Source organism: Malaya genurostris, chromosome 3 (assembly GCF_030247185.1).
Source record: "Malaya genurostris strain Urasoe2022 chromosome 3, Malgen_1.1, whole genome shotgun sequence".
NCBI lineage: Eukaryota > Metazoa > Arthropoda > Insecta > Diptera > Culicidae > Malaya > Malaya genurostris.
This window is the reverse complement of record NC_080572.1, coordinates 188,664,132-188,683,306: the sequence shown is the minus strand read 5'-3', so window position 1 is coordinate 188,683,306 and position 19,175 is coordinate 188,664,132. Positions and strand designations below refer to the sequence as shown.

Genomic DNA, 19,175 nt, shown 5'->3' with positions numbered 1-19,175 from the left:
AACATTTCCCCCTTCAAGGTTTCATCATCCAGTAGGGCTTGAACCGGGCTGGAAGTTGAATCATTCGTCGACCTCTCTCTAGGATTGGTGTTGATGATTGTACAGGTACGGATTCTTCATTTCCCACAACTTCATCTTCTGAAGAATCATTTGTCAGGCTAGCTTCATTGGACTCATCCAACACGGGTTCTTCTAACAACTGGGGGTCTGGGTTGTCAACAGGAACATTGAGAGCTTTTGGAGCCGTTAATCCGAAACCATCGAAAAATACTGAAAGCGGTGTTGGGTTACCTACTGTACTAGGTTCAGGAACTCGAGCGTTGAGTTGGTTTGCATGTGACCGTATCAGGCGATGTTGATCCTCCAGGAAGACATTGTAGTTCACGGTTCCGATTTTCTCGATCACAGTTGCTGGTTGCCACTGCCATGAATTCGCTCGATGTACCTTTACGTAGACGGTATCTCCGTGCTGAAATGCCCTTTTGACTGCGCCGTGCTTTTTGTTGAATGAGTTGTTCTGATTCTTTCTGTTTCTGAATGTGGAGTCAGTGGAACGTTCAGTCGGTTTGAGCAATGACGATATGGTACGTATTGGTCTGCCGAACATCAATTCAGCGGGAGCTTTGCCGTTCAAGTCACTGGTTGGAGTAGAGCGGTAAACATTCAAGAAGGTGTACAGTGCTTCTTCGAGTGATTCTCCTCCCGTGCGCATTTTTCGAAGGCTTCTCTTCAAAGTATCGACGAATCTTTCGGCTAAACCGTTGGATTGCGGATGGTACGGAGCGATACGAATATGACGTATTCCTTGAGCTGTACAAAAATCTTGAAATTCGTGGCTGGAAAATTGAGTTCCATTGTCGGACACTATTACTTCTGGATTGCCGAATGTTGCAAAAGTTTGAATCAGTAGTTTGATGGTGGTTTTTGTTGTCGTGGATTTTGTTGGATGTATTTCAGGCCACTTAGAGAAGGGATCTACTATTATTAGAAAATAGACACCATCTACGGGACCTGCGTAATCGATATGTATTCTGGACCAGGGTTTGGCAGGAATCGGCCACGACTCTAATGTCGTCTTTGTAGGAGTCTTGGCTGCTAATAAACATGGCGTGCAGTGTTTGACGAAGTCTTCAATGTCATTGTCGATACCGGGCCAAAAAACAAAGCTTCTAGCTATTGCCTTCATGCGTACCATTCCGGAATGACCTCGATGAAACTGTTGCAGAATCCTTCGTCGGAACATCTCAGGAACTATGACTCTGTCGCCAAACATTACACAACCGTCAACTAGGCTGAGCGATTCTCGTCTGTTGTAATATGGTTGAGCAGCAGTGGAAAGATTCTTGGAGCAGGAAGGCCATCCGTCACGAATGTGCTTGATAACAGTTTGAAGTGTGACATTTGTTGATGTTGCTTTCTGCAATGCTGCAAATGAAACCGGAACCTTTTCTGTAGCATCGGAAAGAATACTGGATAAGTCTTCCTCTAGAGTGAGTGCTGCGATGACATATTCTTCTTCTGGTTGGTTGGTTCGGTTAATCAGCCTGGACAAGATATCTGCGCAACCAAAATCGCTCGTGGATACATGTTGAATCTCAAAATCGTAATTTAGCATCGTAAGTGCCCAACGTTGCAGTCTGTTTGCCGTGTGCATTGGTATGCCTTTCTTGGAACCGAAAATAGACAGTAGCGGCTTGTGGTCAGTCAGCAATGTGAAATGACGTCCTAGCAAAAACTTGTGGAACTTTGTTACTGCATAGACTAACGCGAGTGCTTCTTTTTCAGGTTGCCCATAGTTCCTCTCTGCGGGGGCGAGCGTTCTTGAAGCATGTTGAACGGCCTTCATTTTTCCATCGGAAAACTGATGAAAAATTACTGCACCGATTCCAGTATTTGATGCGTCTGCTGCTACGATGATGGGTAGCTTAGGATCGTAGTGAGTTAGCAGCAAATTTGACTGAAGTGCTGTCTTGAATTGATTAAAAGCGCGTTGACACTCTGGAGTCCATTGCCACTTTGTTTCCTTCTTCAGCAGCTGGTCCATTGGATGACGTAACTCGTGCATGTTGCGAACGAATCTTGCATAGAAGTTGACCGCTCCTAGGTATGACCGTAATTCGGGAACGTTTGTCGGGGCAGGAAGTTCAGCAATGCTCTTCAACTTCTCGGGATTAGGACGAATGCCTTCTTTATCTACGATGTGTCCCAAATAGGCAAGTTGTGTTTGAAAGAGATGGCACTTCTCAGCTTTGACGTGGAAACCATACTCCTTCAGTCGCTGGAACAGTAAATTGAGTGATACTAGATGCGACTTCATGTCCTTTGAGAATACGATAACATCGTCGATGAAAGAGCGGACACCAGGAATATCTGAAATCATTCCATCCACCAAACGCTGGAAAGCTCCTGGAGCGGACTTTACTCCTGGAGCAAGGCGATTAAATTGATACAGATCACGATGCGTGTTGATGGTGAGTAACTTCTTGGAACTATCATCAACTTCGAGTTGTAGATACGCATCGGACAGATCAATGATGCTGAACACTGTGCTACCATTGAGTTGAGCAAAAATTTCGTCAGGAGTTGGAAGCGGATAGTGGTTTGCCTCCAATGCTTCGTTAAGTCCCGTCGAGTAGTCCGCACAAATGCGAACCCGTCCGTTTGGCTTGCGTACTGCCACAATAGGAGCAGCCCATTCGGAAAAGTCGACTGGCTGTATTATACCAGAAGTTTCCAACCGTGTTAGTTCGGCGTCCACCAATGAAATGGTATTAAAGGGAACCGGTCGCTTGGGACAGAAAATCGGTTTGGAATTTGGTTTCAAAAAGAGCTTTACCTTCGTTTTCCTGCAATGTCCCAAGGAATCGTTGAACACTTCTGCGTGCTGCGTTTTGAATTTACAAATTCGCTGCTCTACCGATTCTGTTTTTACTTGATTGCAGACCGAATCGATGGGAACTGACCACAACTTGAAAAGTTCGATCCAATCGATACCAAGGATATTGAGATTGATAGACGTTGTGACGAAACATCTTCATTTTCTTGTGTTACCGTTGATGGTGACGTCGCAATGAAACTCACCAAACAAATGAAGCGGCTTTCCCGATGCGTTCATGGCTTGAATCGTTGGTTTCTTGATAGAAGGTTTACCTAGCGAGTTCCAGGTTCGCTTAGATATCACTGTGATGTCGCTTGCTGTGTCTAACTGCAGCTTGACTTCCACGCCGTTAATGATGGTAGTCACGTACTTTCGCTTGCTTGAGTGTTGAGCGATGTGGTTCACAATAAAGATTCTTCGGGATTTGGCTTTACCAGATTTTCTTGGTCTGTTCGGTAACTTCTTCTCTTCACCAGAAGAAACTGATTTCATCTTGGAAAAACAATTACAGTATCCTTCCTTGTGACCACTGCGGTTGCACTGTTTGCATTGGTGGTTCGAGAAAGGACAATCTCGAACGAAGTGCATTTGGCCGCATTGCCAACAAGGTTTGCGAGGTGTTTTACCTTCCGATTTTGAAGACTGCTGCTGATGAGTATTTCCCTTCTCCTGGACAGCGTGCACAGTTGGTTTCGAGCATGATTGACGCTCGATCATGGATGTGTCCGCCTTGAGATTGTCGAGCCGTTGATAGTCGTCGATCAGATTTTGGAGTGTAACGGGAGCTTCTGCTGTTTCAGACTCAATGCGAGAAAGTAACCTGGCTCGTATGTCTGTGTAGCAGTGCGCTTTAAGGCCACAGACAAAAACCAAGCACTTGAACTGGTCAATTTTCATGTTCTTGAAATCGAAATCTTCGCATGCACGGTTTACCTTTCCGCCGTAACTGATAATGTCTTCGACTTCTGATTTCATCAACTGCAGACACTGGTAGCGCTTGTTGAAGACAGACGTTTGCGATCCGAAAATCTTCTTGATGATTTCGACGGTGTCAGTAAAGTTGATATCTTTGGGAAGCTTTGGCAGAATGTAGTTGGTATACCGTGTATGTGATGGTGTATCCAACTTCCTCAGCAGCAAACGAACTTTTGCGGCATCTTCCAGATTCTTGGCGTCCGAATCGAAAAGGTCCGCGTATCGGCTGTACCATTTTTCGAAAGTAACTCCATTTTCTGGATCGAAAGAAAATTCGCTGATGTTGGTTGCTAAGGCCTCAAGTGTTTGCTCTGCGTTGTTAGGCGTTGGAGTGGGTTGTGCTAACTTCTGCAGGAGAGTCGCCATCTGGAGAATTGCTTCTTCGAGGTCCGCCATTGCTTCAGGTTTTTAATCCTCGTCGCCAATTGTTGTATCCGGAAACTCCCGGAATGAAACTTCGGATTGAATACTTCTAGCTGTTACTTTATTGGAAGTCAATCAAAGAATGAATGAATAAAATGAGATTCATGTCAGCTGTTATATGATCGTTGGTTGCTATGATCCAACAATTAATATTGGTAAACTATTTCGATTATGGCAGAGCTACATAAAAAGAACATTCTGAGTCATCTTTCGAAAATCTTCAACTTCTAGTTGCATCATCTCACTTGATGCCGACACTGGATTACTTGCGAAAAAATCCCTGTGTTGCACCGTCGAGTCGCCAAATTACGAATGAAAATTCTTGAATTGATGTTGAGTATAACCTTGAGCTTTCTGCATTAGTTTATTCAGTAAGGACTTATGTAGAACCCAAAAAGAGAGAAGAGAATTGATTTTTTCTTTGAAGCTTAAAAAAAAGTGTATGTGCGTATGGCTTTATGTAACGTTTTTTTGCACTAACTTTTCTCGAAGATGGGGGAACCGATTTTCATAAAATTAGATTCAAATGAAAGGTCTTGTGGTCCCATACAAAATTCCTGAGTTTCATTTGGAACTGACTTCCGATTCTGGAGTTACACGGTAAAATGCACAAAAAAATGAAAATATGTGTTCTAACTTTTCTCATAGATGGAGGGACCGATTTTCACACATTTAGGTTCAAATGAAAGGTTCTGTGGTCCCATTCGGAATTCCTGAATTTCATCCGAATCCGACTTCCGGATTTGGAAATTTAGGGTAAAGTGTGTTAAAAATTTTATACCATCACTGAAAAGGGCGAAAAACCGTTTTTTCTAAATCGACCTCAAATCTTCTCCAATTGATAGTTTTTATCAGTAGACGGTCAAACAATCCGATTTCGGTTATTCTTTCAAGAATCGCAGAGAATTATTTTGAAGAACACCACAGTATTATATATGATGGTATGATTGATATGAGAAAGGCATCGTTACACCACTAGGTGGATTAAAACATGTTTTTTTTCATTTACTTCATTCCAGTTCTGAACAGAGTCTCAAAATAGTTTCACGGGAGTATCTCTTTTTATATAAGTTTATGTTGATAGACGTAGGTTTCCAAAAATTTTCCTTGTAACGACTTCAAAAATTTCCAAAGATTGTAAAAATGTATTCAAAAGAGATATGAAATACAACATTCGAGTCAGTTACGAACCTGATTCTTACATTGGATTTTATCTTAGTTTCGTGAGAAGTGTTTGTTTGAGGAAACTACCCTGAGTCGGTTTTTTAGTTTTTTCAAACGAAAACGACATTTAAATAGGTATAGGGATGCCTTTTTCATATATCTTATTTTTGCATAATGATTACTAAAGTATTCTTATAAAAATTTTTTTTTTGAATCTTGAATAAGAACAATAAATTTTGTTTCAGTATACCCTAGCATAACCTTTTCAATTTATAAAAAGTTTTGAGCCAAGTTCAGAGGAATTCTTCGTTTTCTTTTTCATTTTCCCTCTACATGACAGAAAAATTTTATACACACTTCTCTTTGTTGTTCCGGAACCGGGAATCGCATTTGAACACTAGTCAATAGTAGCCTTCGAGACCGTAGAACCTCTCGTTTGAGTCTGTGAAAATCAACTCAGCCGTCTCAGAGAAAATGAAGAGAGTTCCGTTCTTGAGTTTTTTTCCACTATTTTCGGACTTCCGGGACCGCGAACTAGCTGAAATCGATTCGTTTGACTAACTAACACAAGGTTCAAATTGAAATAATCTTGAGTCAAATTTAGTAGAATTTTCCATTGTTTTGTATCGCTCTATAAAATGGGTTGCAATTTCAGACACACCTAACCCAATAATTCCGAAACCGGAACTCGGATCTTGTCAAAATTATGCACTTACTTATGGGAACATAATACCTTTCATTGGACCATCGGTCCAGCCGATTCTAAGAAGGTGGAGTGATGTCCGGTTTGGAGTGCACGATCACTAATTTCCTTCAAATCAGTGTATTTAGTCATAAACTAAGTCATAAACCTGTTCAGTTGAAGAATTATATGGCTAGTTGAAAGTATTTTGCTCGATTTTTCAGTGTAATGTAAAAAACAAGCTCTTGAAAATGAATTTTCTATACCTATCAGCCTGTATTTCCGGAACCGGAGGTCGTATCAGGATGACATTTGGTAGTATTATATGTGGTTGTAAGACCTTTCATTTGAACTTGAGCTCGTGAAAATATGATGAGCGGTTTTTGAGATCGTTACTCCGGAACCAGAAGTCGGATCCATATGAAATCCTATAGCAGGCTATGGGATTATAAGAATTTGAAGAAAATCGGTTGAGCGGCTCTATCGGAAGTTCGATTCATGTAAATTTCAATAGCAGCCTTTGGGACCAAGGGACTTTCATTTGAATCTGTAGCATCCTGTTCCTGCATCCTGTTTCAAACAATGAAAATTTTATGTTCCGATTTCAGCATATTAGAAAATGTCATGTTGATCATTTCCAAATGGTTTCATTCATTGCGTAAATTTTTAAATGTCACTAGAAGGACAAACATCAAACATTAAGGAGTGTATCGAAAATAAGCTATCCACAATTTTTTTTTTCAAATTATGATAAAAAACGATATTTAAACTAAAAATTGTTCCTTTATTGTACGAGGCTAAACTTGAGTATAAAGAAAACCGGATGATTTAAGTTATTACTTCACGAGTTTTCGAACTTTTGATCGAACGCTCTTCATCAAGTTCCGGACAAGTGTTGCATCGCATTTTTTGGACGCTTGAGCCCGAATTTTTTGAACTCCTGCATGTTCCCAGCTGCCTAACCAGTCTTCTTGAAGACCCTCTACACGATTGCCCAGTAACATTCGATGGGTCGAAGCTGTGGCCAATTTGGTGGATTGATATTCTATATTGATAATTGAAAGTGGTTTTGGCATAGTGAGCCGACGCTAAATCCGGCCAAAACAGTGGAGGTTTACTATGCTTCTTACATAAAGGCAGCAATCTCTTCTGGAGACACTCAGATCGATAGATTTCTGCATTTATAGTTCCCGTAGTATAAAAAATGGTTGACTTCAAACCACAGGAACATATTGCTTGCCATACCAGTACCTTTCGACCGAATTTCTCCACTTGAATCGACCTGTCCGCATCGCTCACATCCTCCCCAACGACGACAGTAAAGTATTGTGGGCCTGGAAGGGTTTTAGAGTCCTCCTTTACATAAGTCTCATCGTCCATCAAAACGCATGCATCTGGACACTGCAAAAGACGTGAATACAACTTCCGGGCAATTGTTGCTGCTCGCTTCTTCTGTTCTACACTTTGTTTCGAGATTTTCTGCTTCTTGTAGGTCTTCAGGTGATTTCGCCTCTTGATACGCTAGATCAATCCGACACTCGTTCCTGCTTTTTTTTGCCAAATCACGAATTGACATTGATTTGTTCTTCTTGATTAGAGATACCATTTTCTGGTCCAGTTACGGGTTGGAAGAACCGGATTTTCTGCATCTTCCTGGTAGTTCATCCAAAGAATAATGTTCCCCAAACTTATTAATTATGTTTTCAACACTGGCATGATGAAATCCAAACCGCTTCGCCAATTTTCGCATAGTGATACCCTTCTCACTTAGCCATGTGTCAAGAACTTTAATTTCCACTTCCTTTTCAATACGCGTCATTTTAAAAACGCAGAATTTCAACCGCATAAACAAGTAAAGAATCAAAAGCTGACAGCCAAACGCACAGCATGCTGCGATCTGAGCATAAAAAACCATCACAAATACATACGTACAACACAAATGTATGTGGATAGCTTATTTTCGATACACTCCTTATTACACGAAACAAAAGAAAACAAATTTTCTGGCATTTTCAGACCAACAGTTTTTGTAACAGATCCAGACATTCTACAAAACTATTAAAATTGAAGGTTCCCTATAGCAGCCTGTGTAAAATTCAATCGTCATCCTAAAAAAAGTTTTTAGTAATAAAACTTAGATGGCGCGTTAGGTAAAATTAGTTAAATCGCCAATACGATTAAATAGCGCCTCTGATCTCATTTCGCATGCAAATTCCAAAATGTCGTCTGTATCACTAATCAGATAAAATATTTTTGGGAGCTATGTTAGCATCAACTGAAAATAAATAGTACGATTTACAAATTCTTTGAAGGGGAAAAAACTTTTAAATTTAATTAAATTTAATTAAGTTATATACTTCGAAACAAAGTTTTGAAATATGCATTCCCAAGTTGACATATGCATTATATCACTGTACTTTTACAACTCTATTTTGACATTGATAATGTATGATTAATTTAATGTAATTTGTATTAAATTTCCATTCAAAATGTAACTGAGAATTATCTTACAACAACCTTCCGCCATGCTATATATCGACATTCAATTCTATATTTTGAAGCAACGAAACTTTAATAATAACAGTGCAAGGAAGTTGAATAGCTGCATTAAATCAATGGCTTCCCGTAAAAAAATAAACCATTGATTTTACAGCATAAACAATTGATTCGCAATTAGATATATGGGTTACAATACATTTTATTGTATCTTGAAAAGATTATTTTCATTTCCAACGATTCAATGTATTGTTCCTACGATTCTACAATTGAATTTATTGTACACGTGATGTTTTAAGCAATATGGAAACTGTACATTTTATTGTTTTCCAAGAAAACATGTATGAGAAAACTTCATGATTTGAATTGTTACGATACTTAACAACCTATACATTCTATTGTAAAAAGCATTTCCACAATTGATTGAATAGTGTATAACAATACATTAAAATATTTTTCAATGGTCAAAGCAAAATTGTGGCAGGTTTTGTAACAGCAAATCATATTGTTTTTCAACAATATTTTTTATTCGGGTTGGTATTGATAAATAGCGGAGTAGTTCTATGATTTAAAGCTAGTCTAAGTTTACCTTTATTTAACAATATGTGTCGGTAATACAGAAGTAAAATAGATTACCGAGGGAAATTTGCTTTTACTTACATCGAAAAATTAAAAAACAACACTGTTAACATTGTGCAGCGTTATCCATTGGTAACTGTGAAAACTGCCTAAGAAAATCATCCAGCACAGCGTGATTAATCGTGATCTACGCTCATACCTACCTCTCCGAAGGACTGCTTAGTGAAGAATGGCCGAAGAGCGCGCCGCTCGTGTAGCTGTGTTAGGAAACGCGCGAAAGCGAGGCGTTGCCAACATTACGTGGCAGTGCTACCAACATTGCATTATAGTATTGAAATACTTGAGGGATATGACTGTCAGTAAATAAGCACATACCTCACATTCTCCTTCTTCTCTATAAAAATGAGAAAAAGAAAAAAAAATAGAGATCCAAATTTGCAGAGAAAAAACTTTTCTACTCAATTTTGGGTAACTTATTTACCACTTAACACCTCTCTCAATTCATTGACTTTCTAAGAATAGTTTCATCAGCCGCATCTCTCATCGTTTCCATTGACTTTATGGTAAACAGAGATGCCAGATCTGCAGATTTGTCCGTAAAGCTGCAGATTTCGTGCATAGTGCTGCAGATATTTTCTGTTGTGCAGACTTTTGAAAATCGAGTTTTTTACAGACTTTCGTTAAAATTACCAGATTTTGAAAATGTCGCGACCTTTTTTCCCGCCAAGTCAGTTTAGCATATCATACTTTATAGAAATTTTGTTTCGGATGTACAGACTTTTGCAATCCAATCTGAGATTTTTGAAATTTTTACCTGGCATCTCTGATGGTAAACAAACATTCTGACTGTTCATTCAATTACACGCTCGTTCAATGTTACTCTAAAGTGAGTACAATTTCACTCACTTTCGTTAAAAGTGGAACTACTCTATAGTGAGCAAAGCTTGTTTACTCACTTTTGAGTAAATATGGTATTTGTCAAATTCTGAGTAACATTTACTCAGTGCTACAAATGGTAAAATTAGCTCGAGTGAGTAAATATTACTCAATATCAAGCGAATTGAATAAGGGATTCGAATAAGGAATTCTTTGCTGACTTACTTCCAACGAATGAAGGAAGCCGTTACCTGTTCATCGGTCATTGGAAAGGATCCGTCTGCCTTCCTCCGTTCCACCTCCGACAGAGGGAGAAGTTCCGCCTCCGACAAAGGGAAAAGTTCAGTGCACGTAGATTTTCACACAACGTTTTCAAAGCTCTGTGAGTAAAACTTGTTGTCAATTTAGAAACTGAGTCGAAGTTACTCATTCTTCTAAATCAATATTACTCACTTTTGACTTTTGAACCAAATAAGCAAAAGTGAGTACAAATGACTCACTTGAGAGTAACATTGAATGAGCGTGTACGACATTCGACATCCCCAATAAGCGAGTTATGTTAATTAAGTCCGAATTGGAGATGTTACAGAGGTAAGTATGCATTGGTGGTATAATTAAATTTTTATATATTTTAGTTTAGTTTATTTTGGATTCAACACAAGAACGCGAGATCATCAAACATGCATCGATGGATCGTGCTTATTAATTTGTCTAACGTAGTTCTTCAAGTGTACTGGAGCTCTTGTCTCTCTATGTGGACGATTTGCCGTAGCTTCCTCTGAAGGCTTCTCGTTAGTCCCTGACGTTTGGTTTCTCCATTGGTAAACCTTTTTAGTCTGCGAGACATGACGACGAACATAACGACCGGAATCGTCACATAAAAGAAGACTTCCATCATTTTCCTGAATCACCGTGTACCGTTTTTTGTCGAATCTGGTTTCGCCTTTCGCCTTCGATTGTCGTTCTAAGATGACAACATCTCCTGGACAAACTTTGCACGAGCTTGCTCCACGACGAGCATCTTCTCGAGCTTTGGAATAAGTTTTAGCGTCAGCATCTCTAGCTTCCAACAACTGCTCATCGATTTCAGCCTTGCCACGGTTCAGAAGTGGCAAACCTCGCCGAATTTTTCTACCGTACATTACTTCTTCTGGGGACATCTTTGTAACTGAGTGAGCCGCTGCATTGTGTGCCATAACGGCTGCTTGCAGTTCGTCATTGTAATTTTTATTTGAAGATGATGCAGTGCACATAGCCTTGTTAATTATTTTCATAAAATTCTCCACTAGCCCATTTTGCTGAGGAAAGAATGGAGTAGAAAACACTGCCCGTATTCCTCTTTCATTGCAGTAATTTCTATAGTCTTCGCTGTTGAATGGTGGTCCGTTGTCCGACTTTATAACCTCAGGATACCCTTCTCTGATGAATACTTCATCAAGAATTTTCCTCGTATTTTCGAAGCTGGTCGATTTAACAGGTTTAGCAATCACGTATCTTGACCTATAATCAATTATTACTAATACTAATATGCCTCCAAACATTGAATAAGGACCATTGAAATCAATTGCTATTGTCTCCCAAACCGGTTTTGGGACAAGTATGCGACGCATTGGAATTGTTTTTTCTGGTCTACCATTCACGGCGCATGTCTCACATGATTTGACCCATTTTTCGGCGTCGATGGTCATTCCGGGCCACCATACACGTTCTCGCAGAATGCTTTTCAGTTTCGCAGACATGGGGTGACCAACATGTGCAACTTCTAGGGTCTTCTGACGGAGTGCATCTGGAATCACTGCACATCCTAGCTTTGTTAATACCCCATTTTTAAGAAGTAGATCAGAGGACACGGCTTTGTACCTGTTTAAGTGTTTGGGCCAATTTCCCGAGTCTAGAGCCTTTAACACTTGCTGAAGCGTTTCGTCTCGTTCAGTAATTTTTCTGACTTCATCCTCAGTTATAAATCCAACTGTGTTAGCTTCTATATGACCAATTTCCCATGGACTCGATTCTTCATCAAAGGGTTCGTCATTGCCTTGGTACAATCGTGATGGTGGATCCGCTATGTTGTCCGTCCCTTTGATATACTCTATAGTGTAGCTGTATGGGCTAAGTCTTAGCGCCCATCCATCTGCTCTAGTTAGTGCTCTTTTAGACGATTCCCGTGAACGGTTGAAAATGAATGATACTCCTTTTGCATCAGTACGTAAGGTGAAATGGCGACCCAGCAGGAAATACGAAAAGTGCTCCACTGCCCAAACTGCAGCAAGAGCCTCTCGTTGATTTTGAGCGTACTTTCTTTCCGTCTCAGTAAGGGCTTTCGAGGCAAAACTAATTATCCGATGATTCTTTCTGGCATCTTCTTGTACTAGTATCGCACCTAACGCATTAGGAGAAGCATCTGTGAATAAAATCGTATTTCCTTGTTCTGAGAAATAACCCTGTGCTACTGTGCAGTGTATTATTTTTTGCTTCAGTTCATTGAAGGCTTTTTCTTGCTGTTCACCCCAGCTCCACGTTTTTGAACTCACGACGGACCAAAGTGGATTTGATACAGAAGCAAAATTTTGTATATATGGACTGACAAAAGAAGCCAGACCAAGAAAGCTTCGCAATTCTGATGAAGTACTAGGGCGCCTGAATTTTTCAACTGCTTTAATTTTCGATTCCTCAATGTGGAATCCACTCTCATCCAATTTGTGTCCAAGAAAGGTGATTTCAGTTTTGTCATATTCGCATTTAGTAGTATTTAGGGACAAATTATTGTCCTGAAGGATTTTTAGTGTTACCGTGACAATTTTGTGCAACTCTTCCAAGGTCTTTGCAAACAGTAGAATATCATCAATATAGATAATTTTATTCTCCACTACTTCTAATATTCGAGTCATTTCACGTTGAAATATTTCCGGAGCGCAGTTAACCCCGAACATAAGCCGCGCGAATCTGAACATGCCATTTTCAGACAAGAATGTTGTCAAATCTCGTGACTCGTCGCACAGTTCCAAGTGATAGTAGGCACTTTTAAGGTCTAGTTTTGTGAAGAAACGTGCTCCATGTAATTTTATCTTCATCTCATCTAAAGTTGGTAAACGGAAGTACTCCCTCTTGATTGCCCTGTTTGGTGCTCTCATGTTAACAACTAATCGAAAGTCGTCCTTTCCCTTTGATACTGCCGATAAACCGCTTATCCATTCCGGAGCTGTCGTTACCCTTTCAATTATGCCACTTGCTTCCATTTCCATCAAGCGTTGCCTTGCACCACCGCGGTATGCAGCAGGTATATTATAGTATGCGTTCCTTACAGGTGGGATAGTTCTGTCTACACTAAACTTGATCTTCACTCCAGGCATTTTTGGAAATATTGTTTGCTTATCCATTTCACAATTATTCACAAGTGGGCCAACATACAATAACTTTAAGTCACTTGCTGTTGATCTACCCAGAAGGGAACGCTTCCCTTGATTTACTACTAAAAAATCTGCTAATACCGTGTTCGGCGATCGAACCAATCCTATGTTGGCTTTGAAAGCGAAATCTACTTGCATCGGTTCACAAGATGCATAAGCTCGTAACGTTCTACTGTGATCAATTTTTGCTGGTTCAAGACTAGCTAATCCTGATTCATACTCTTTTTTTTAGGTTTTGCCAATCGTTTTTTTTTTTTTTTGTTTCAATTATAGAGGCTTTAACATCTTAGGTCATTCGCCTCTTCGGACCAGAAAATTTTTCTAACCCTATGTGCGGGGTTGGGAATCGAACCCAGGCGGGCTGCGTGAAAGGTATCGACTATCCCATCACGCTATACCCGTCCCCCTTTGCCAATCGTTGCCTCCGATAACATTAGCATCTGCCCCCGTATCAATGAGAAACCTGATTGGTGTAGACGAACCTAGACGACAATCAACCAAAACATCTTCGAGAGAAAGTAAATTAAGCTGTAGAAAGGAAAGAGAAGAAAAAAAAGACAAACTATCTTCAGTGGAACAGGGGAACTATATTTTCAAGGTCAATGTATTTGAGTCAAGTTTTCTTTACCTCCTCTTCTTTGCTTTCAGATTTTAAATCCTGTGGTATGTCGGAATCTTGAACCATATGAATCCGTTTGGTTTTGCATACGACAGCGAAATGACCAAATTTACCGCACGTATTGCACATCATTTTAAGTGCCGGACAAGGGCGATTCCTATGCATCCATTTATTACATCTTGAGCACCGTTCCTGACGATTATAAGCTTGACCTTCAGTTGGGCGAAAATTCTTGCTACGAGACCCTCCAAATCCATCTCTGGCTTCACGTTTATAAGAGGTTTTGACTCCTCGACCTCGCACTTGATTAATAGTTTCATCATCTATTCTCAGTGTCTGTGTTAACTCTCCTTGGTAAGCTTCATCACGTGTCGCAGCTTGCACTATATAGTTGGTTTCGTGACCAAACGTTCGGGCAATCTTAGCCAATTCGCGATTTGACATTCCCTTCAAAAACTGAGCACGAACGAAACGCTGTTGGTCTTCTGCGCTGTAACGACACATACGTACCTTCTCCATGAGCCTAGCATGGAAGTTCATTGCGGATTCTCCTATACTTTGCTGCATGCGTGAGAATGCTTCGTGTTCTGCAGCGGTATCAGTCATGGACCGCAAATGAATTTCAATATTATTGACAAACGTGGTGTAACAATTACTCTCGTATAAGTTGGGTCGAAGCTTTGCCGCTCGTACGATGCCCTGTAACTGCTCACCCATTGATAAGAATAATAGCTGTGTCCGCTGGGCTGGATCTGTGGCGTTCGATAAAGAAGCAGCTATCTCGAAATTTTCTATATATTTCATCCACTCTTCCCACATTTTATTAGCTGGCACGTTTTTTGCAAATGGTTTAATTTGGTCCCATCTGATACTTGAAATGTTTCCTGAGGACGATGGCATTGCACGAAAATTGCTCCAACTTTCTTCGGCATCATTGCGTCCGATATTGGGTTCTTCTTGACTCTTGTTCCTCGATGATAATTCCGCAATTACTTTCTGCATATCCGCGAGTTGTTGTTTCAGCATGTAGTTTTCCCGACTTTGGTCGGTTGCATCGAGTTGGTAGTGCTCGTACGGATCTGTTTCGCCTTCTGAAGTGACGGTTGGGGCTCGAACGTATCTTCCAACATCTTTTTGATTCAATGCATCTATTTCGCGATCTGAAGAGTCGGAATTATCTTCGTTAATTTGACGGATGAGAACGTATTTTCCCTCAGATGCCATTTTGAATACAACCAACGATGATTACTTGCTGTAAAGTATAAAAGTAAACATCACTTATGACAATATCAATGCTTGACTGTCCACAGCCATTTTGTTATATGGATTTAATTACGCACATAGATTTTCACAATTTTCCCAAGGTGGTTTCCATTACACACCTTGACACATTAAACGGTTTTTTTAACATAAACCATGATAGGTTTTCTTTACCCATCTTTCCGAGGGTTTTCATTACCCTTAAATTATGTGGCTGTTTCAGCCCGCCATATTGTTTGGTGGTTTTCATTACACACCAGTGGTTTTAATAACACTTTTTCAAGGTGGTTTCCATTACACACCTTTGCACATTTGACGATTTCTAGAAAAGTTAATCTTGATAGGTTTTCTTTACCAATCTTTCGAGGGTTTTCATTACCCTTACATTATATAGCTATTCCAGTACGTCTTTTTGATGATTTTGTCTAAATCTCTGTATACTCCTGGCAGGATCGCCACTGTGAAAACTGCCTAAGAAAATCATCCAGCACAGCGTGATTAATCGTGATCTACGCTCATACCTACCTCTCCGAAGGACTGCTTAGTGAAGAATGGCCGAAGAGCGCGCCGCTCGTGTAGCTGTGTTAGGAAACGCGCGAAAGCGAGGCGTTGCCAACATTACGTGGCAGTGCTACCAACATTGCATTATAGTATTGAAATACTTGAGGGATATGACTGTCAGTAAATAAGCACATACCTCACAGTAACATATATAAATGTTATGTGAAATTGTGAAAAGACTATAATGCTAAGGTGCTAATTACGAAACCAGAGAGCCACGGTTTATGGGTTCAAATTCAAATAAAAATAAAAATAATACGCCATAAAAACATGAATAGTGATCTTCATTTATTTATGTTGAATATAATCTACAGTTGAAATTGTTACCATTGATAAAGTAGATATTTGCATTGTAGCTACTTTAATAATGTGCAATTTCTGCTTCACCTGTCAGATCCTATAAGAGAGTCTAATAATCGCCCTTTTCAGCTTTATAATAGCAATGTAAAAACATGTGTAACTTCGCTACATTTAATCAATTCCTTTACGCGAATGTTTAAAGCTGAAATAATGTAAAGTTACATTGCCGTTTCAACCTTCCGAGCGAACAGACGTGCTTTTGTTAACTGCGAAACGCTGAAAACCAGTGCCGTGTGTGATAAAGCGATCGGACAATCGACATTGTACCGTTATTGTATAATAGACAATGGTGCTCGTTCCGCTGAGAGGTTTTCATACATAATACAATAGTGCAGTGTATAGACTTTGAATAGTGAACATTTGGAGTAGTGTCGTGACCCGGTGCTGTGTGCTTTTTTTCCTCTTAGAGGTTTTTTGCACACAGATACAACAACAATTCAACCAACGCGTGGCCCCGGCGGCCGAGTTTTGTAGCACACCGATTAGCCAAGGCCAGGCATTGGTGGCTATTCATTATTAAGCTAAGTATCATTCTCTTTCCCTTTTTTTTCTGTCCTTGAAATTATCTGGTGGTATCCCAGATTTCTAACCCGTGCGGATACAATTCCGTGCCATGACAAACCCTGTGAAACAAAACCCTGACCCACCAGATGATAAAATGGAGACAACTGTCGATAGCAAAACTCGCATTAAGAGCTATCCCGACGGACTTGCACTCCCGGCCGGACCGTACACGGTTTATTTCCGGCCCAAATTAAATGGAAAAAAATTAAATTGTCTCCATATATCGCGAGAGCTGACGAAGCGATACTCTACTATCAAGAGTATTGACAAAGTACGCCCGGACAAGCTTAGGGTCTCGTTAACCAGCTCAAAACAGGCTAACGAGATCGTTCAGGGTGAGCTTTTTACGCGGGAATACCGTGTGTACATCCCAGCTCGTGAAGTCGAAATTGACGGCGTTGTCACCGATGCCAGTTTGACTTGCGATGACGTTCTTAAGTACGGGATGGGTTGCTTTAAAAACCCCCTACTTAAGAACGTAAAGATACTGGATTGCAAGCGATTGCATTCAGTGTCGATCGCGGGGGATGGTACCAAATCATACCCCCAATCAGACTCGTATCGGGTGACATTCGCTGGCTCGGCTTTACCTAACTACGTCCTCCTGGACCGAGTTCGCCTCCCTGTTCGTCTCTATGTTCCACGTATCATGAACTGCACCAACTGCAAGCAACTGGGACACACAGCGTCCCATTGCAGCAATAAGCCCCGTTGTGCTAATTGTGGGGAGGCTCCTGCGGTAAGGGTACTGCAAAGTGTCTTTACTGTAAGGAGGGTTCGCATGACCTGATGGCATGTCCCGCGTACAAAGTGCGCAAGGATGGTTTGAAACGTTCCCTGAAGGAACACTCCAAGCGTTCCTTTGCTGACATGCTCAAGAGTGCCACCCCCCCTAAGCAATCAACGAACATCTATACCTGCTTGTCAACTGACGAGAGCGAGTTTGACGACCCATTAGAAGGTACATCTTCAGCGGCCCCTCATAGTTATAGGAAAAGAGTAAACAAATCCTCTCCTAAGCTCCCTAGTAAGGGTACGAAGTTGTCTTCTGTTGGGCCTCCAACATTTATGTTTAGAAGTAGTGGAGACAAAGCTCCGAAGCAAACAGTTCCTGGTCTCGGAAAACTCAATTCTGAGAAGGAATTCCCACCACTTCCCGGGACACCAAAATCCCCAAGTGCCTCTGAAAACCCAACAGAGAACCAGCTGGGTGCTGGGCTCATAAAATTCTCTGATGTTGTGGACTGGATTTTTAACACCTTCAATATTTCTGATCCTCTTAAAAGCCTGTTTATGGCTTTGATACCTACAGTTAGAACTTTTTTGAAGCAGTTGACTGCAAAATGGCCCCTTCTTTCAGCGATCGTATCCTTCGATGGCTAACTCATCCACCGAGGTCACGGATTCAATCACTGTTTTACAGTGGAATTGTAGAAGTATCATCCCAAAAATAGATTCTTTTAAAATTCTTGTGAATAATCTGAAATGTGACGCATTTGCATTGTGCGAAACTTGGCTAACTTCTGATGTTTCCCTGAACTTCCACGATTTTAACATTATTCGCCTGGATCGAGACGATCCCTACGGAGGAGTACTTTTGGGGATCAAAAAGTGCTATTCCTTCTATCGAATTAACCTCCCATCGATACCAGGTATTGAAGTTGTCGCATGTCATGTCACAATGAAAGGCAAGGACCTTTGCATTGCTTCCATCTACATTCCCCCTAGAGCCTCAGTTGGGTACCACTGGCTCAGCAGTATCATGCAACTTCTTCCCGCACCGACGTTAGTTTTAGGAGACTTTAACTCTCACGGTGCGGGATGGGGTTGTCTTCATGATGACAACAGAACAACCGCGATCTATGATCTTTGCGATAACTTCAATATGACTATTTTGAATACCGGAGAAATGACACGGATTCCCGCACCACCAGCAAGACCAAGCGCGCTGGATTTATCCTTATGCTCGACCTCGCTACGGTTGGATTGCACGTGGAAGGTGATCCCCGATCCCCACGGTAGCGACCATCTACCTATCGTAATTTCAATCACCTACGGATTAAGACCATCGGAGACAATCAATGTTTCGTATGACCTCACACGAAATATTGATTGGAAATACTACGCAAATTCGATATCTGAGAAACTAGAATCAACACAAGAACTTCCTCCGGAGGAAGAGTACACGTTGTTGGCTGGCTTGATTCTCGACACCGCGACTCAAGCTCAGACGAAACGTGTACCTGGCGCGAAAACCAACATCCGTCCTCCTAACCTGGGGTGGGACAAAGAGTGCTCATCACTCAACGCGGAAAGATCTTTAGCGTTCAA

General features: G+C 40.8%; 2 protein-coding genes across 2 annotated transcripts; both read right to left on the bottom strand.

Annotated features, from left to right (window-relative positions):
- Positions 1-13: 13 nt before the first annotated feature.
- On the bottom strand, positions 14-1,350 carry LOC131434148 (uncharacterized protein K02A2.6-like). Its single transcript, XM_058600796.1, has one exon. It carries the CDS (start codon positions 1,271-1,273, stop codon positions 14-16), a length of 1,260 nt encoding a protein of 419 aa, XP_058456779.1. The 5' UTR covers positions 1,274-1,350.
- A 411-nt stretch (positions 1,351-1,761) lies between these two features.
- On the bottom strand, positions 1,762-4,249 carry LOC131434147 (uncharacterized protein K02A2.6-like). Its single transcript, XM_058600794.1, has 4 exons — positions 3,082-4,249; positions 2,837-2,922; positions 1,877-2,788; positions 1,762-1,803 (listed from the first exon to the last, which is right to left on the bottom strand). Exons 1-4 carry the CDS (start codon positions 4,247-4,249, stop codon positions 1,762-1,764), a joined length of 2,208 nt encoding a protein of 735 aa, XP_058456777.1.
- Between the last annotated feature and the right edge of the window lie 14,926 nt (positions 4,250-19,175).

What these genes read in the sequence shown, in the direction of transcription:
- LOC131434148 (XM_058600796.1), bottom strand. Translation starts at nt 1,273, where the DNA reads ATGTTTGGCGACAGAGTCATAGTTCCTGAGATGTTCCGACGAAGGATT.
- LOC131434147 (XM_058600794.1), bottom strand. Translation starts at nt 4,249, where the DNA reads ATGGCGGACCTCGAAGAAGCAATTCTCCAGATGGCGACTCTCCTGCAG. An exon ending in AAAGCCGCTTCATTTGTTTG is followed by an intron (nt 2,923 to 3,081) that starts GTGAGTTTCATT and finishes AAGTAAAAACAG; the next exon opens with AATCGGTAGAGCAGCGAATT. An exon ending in CAAATACTGGAATCGGTGCA is followed by an intron (nt 1,804 to 1,876) that starts GTAATTTTTCAT and finishes TCGCCCCCGCAG; the next exon opens with AGAGGAACTATGGGCAACCT.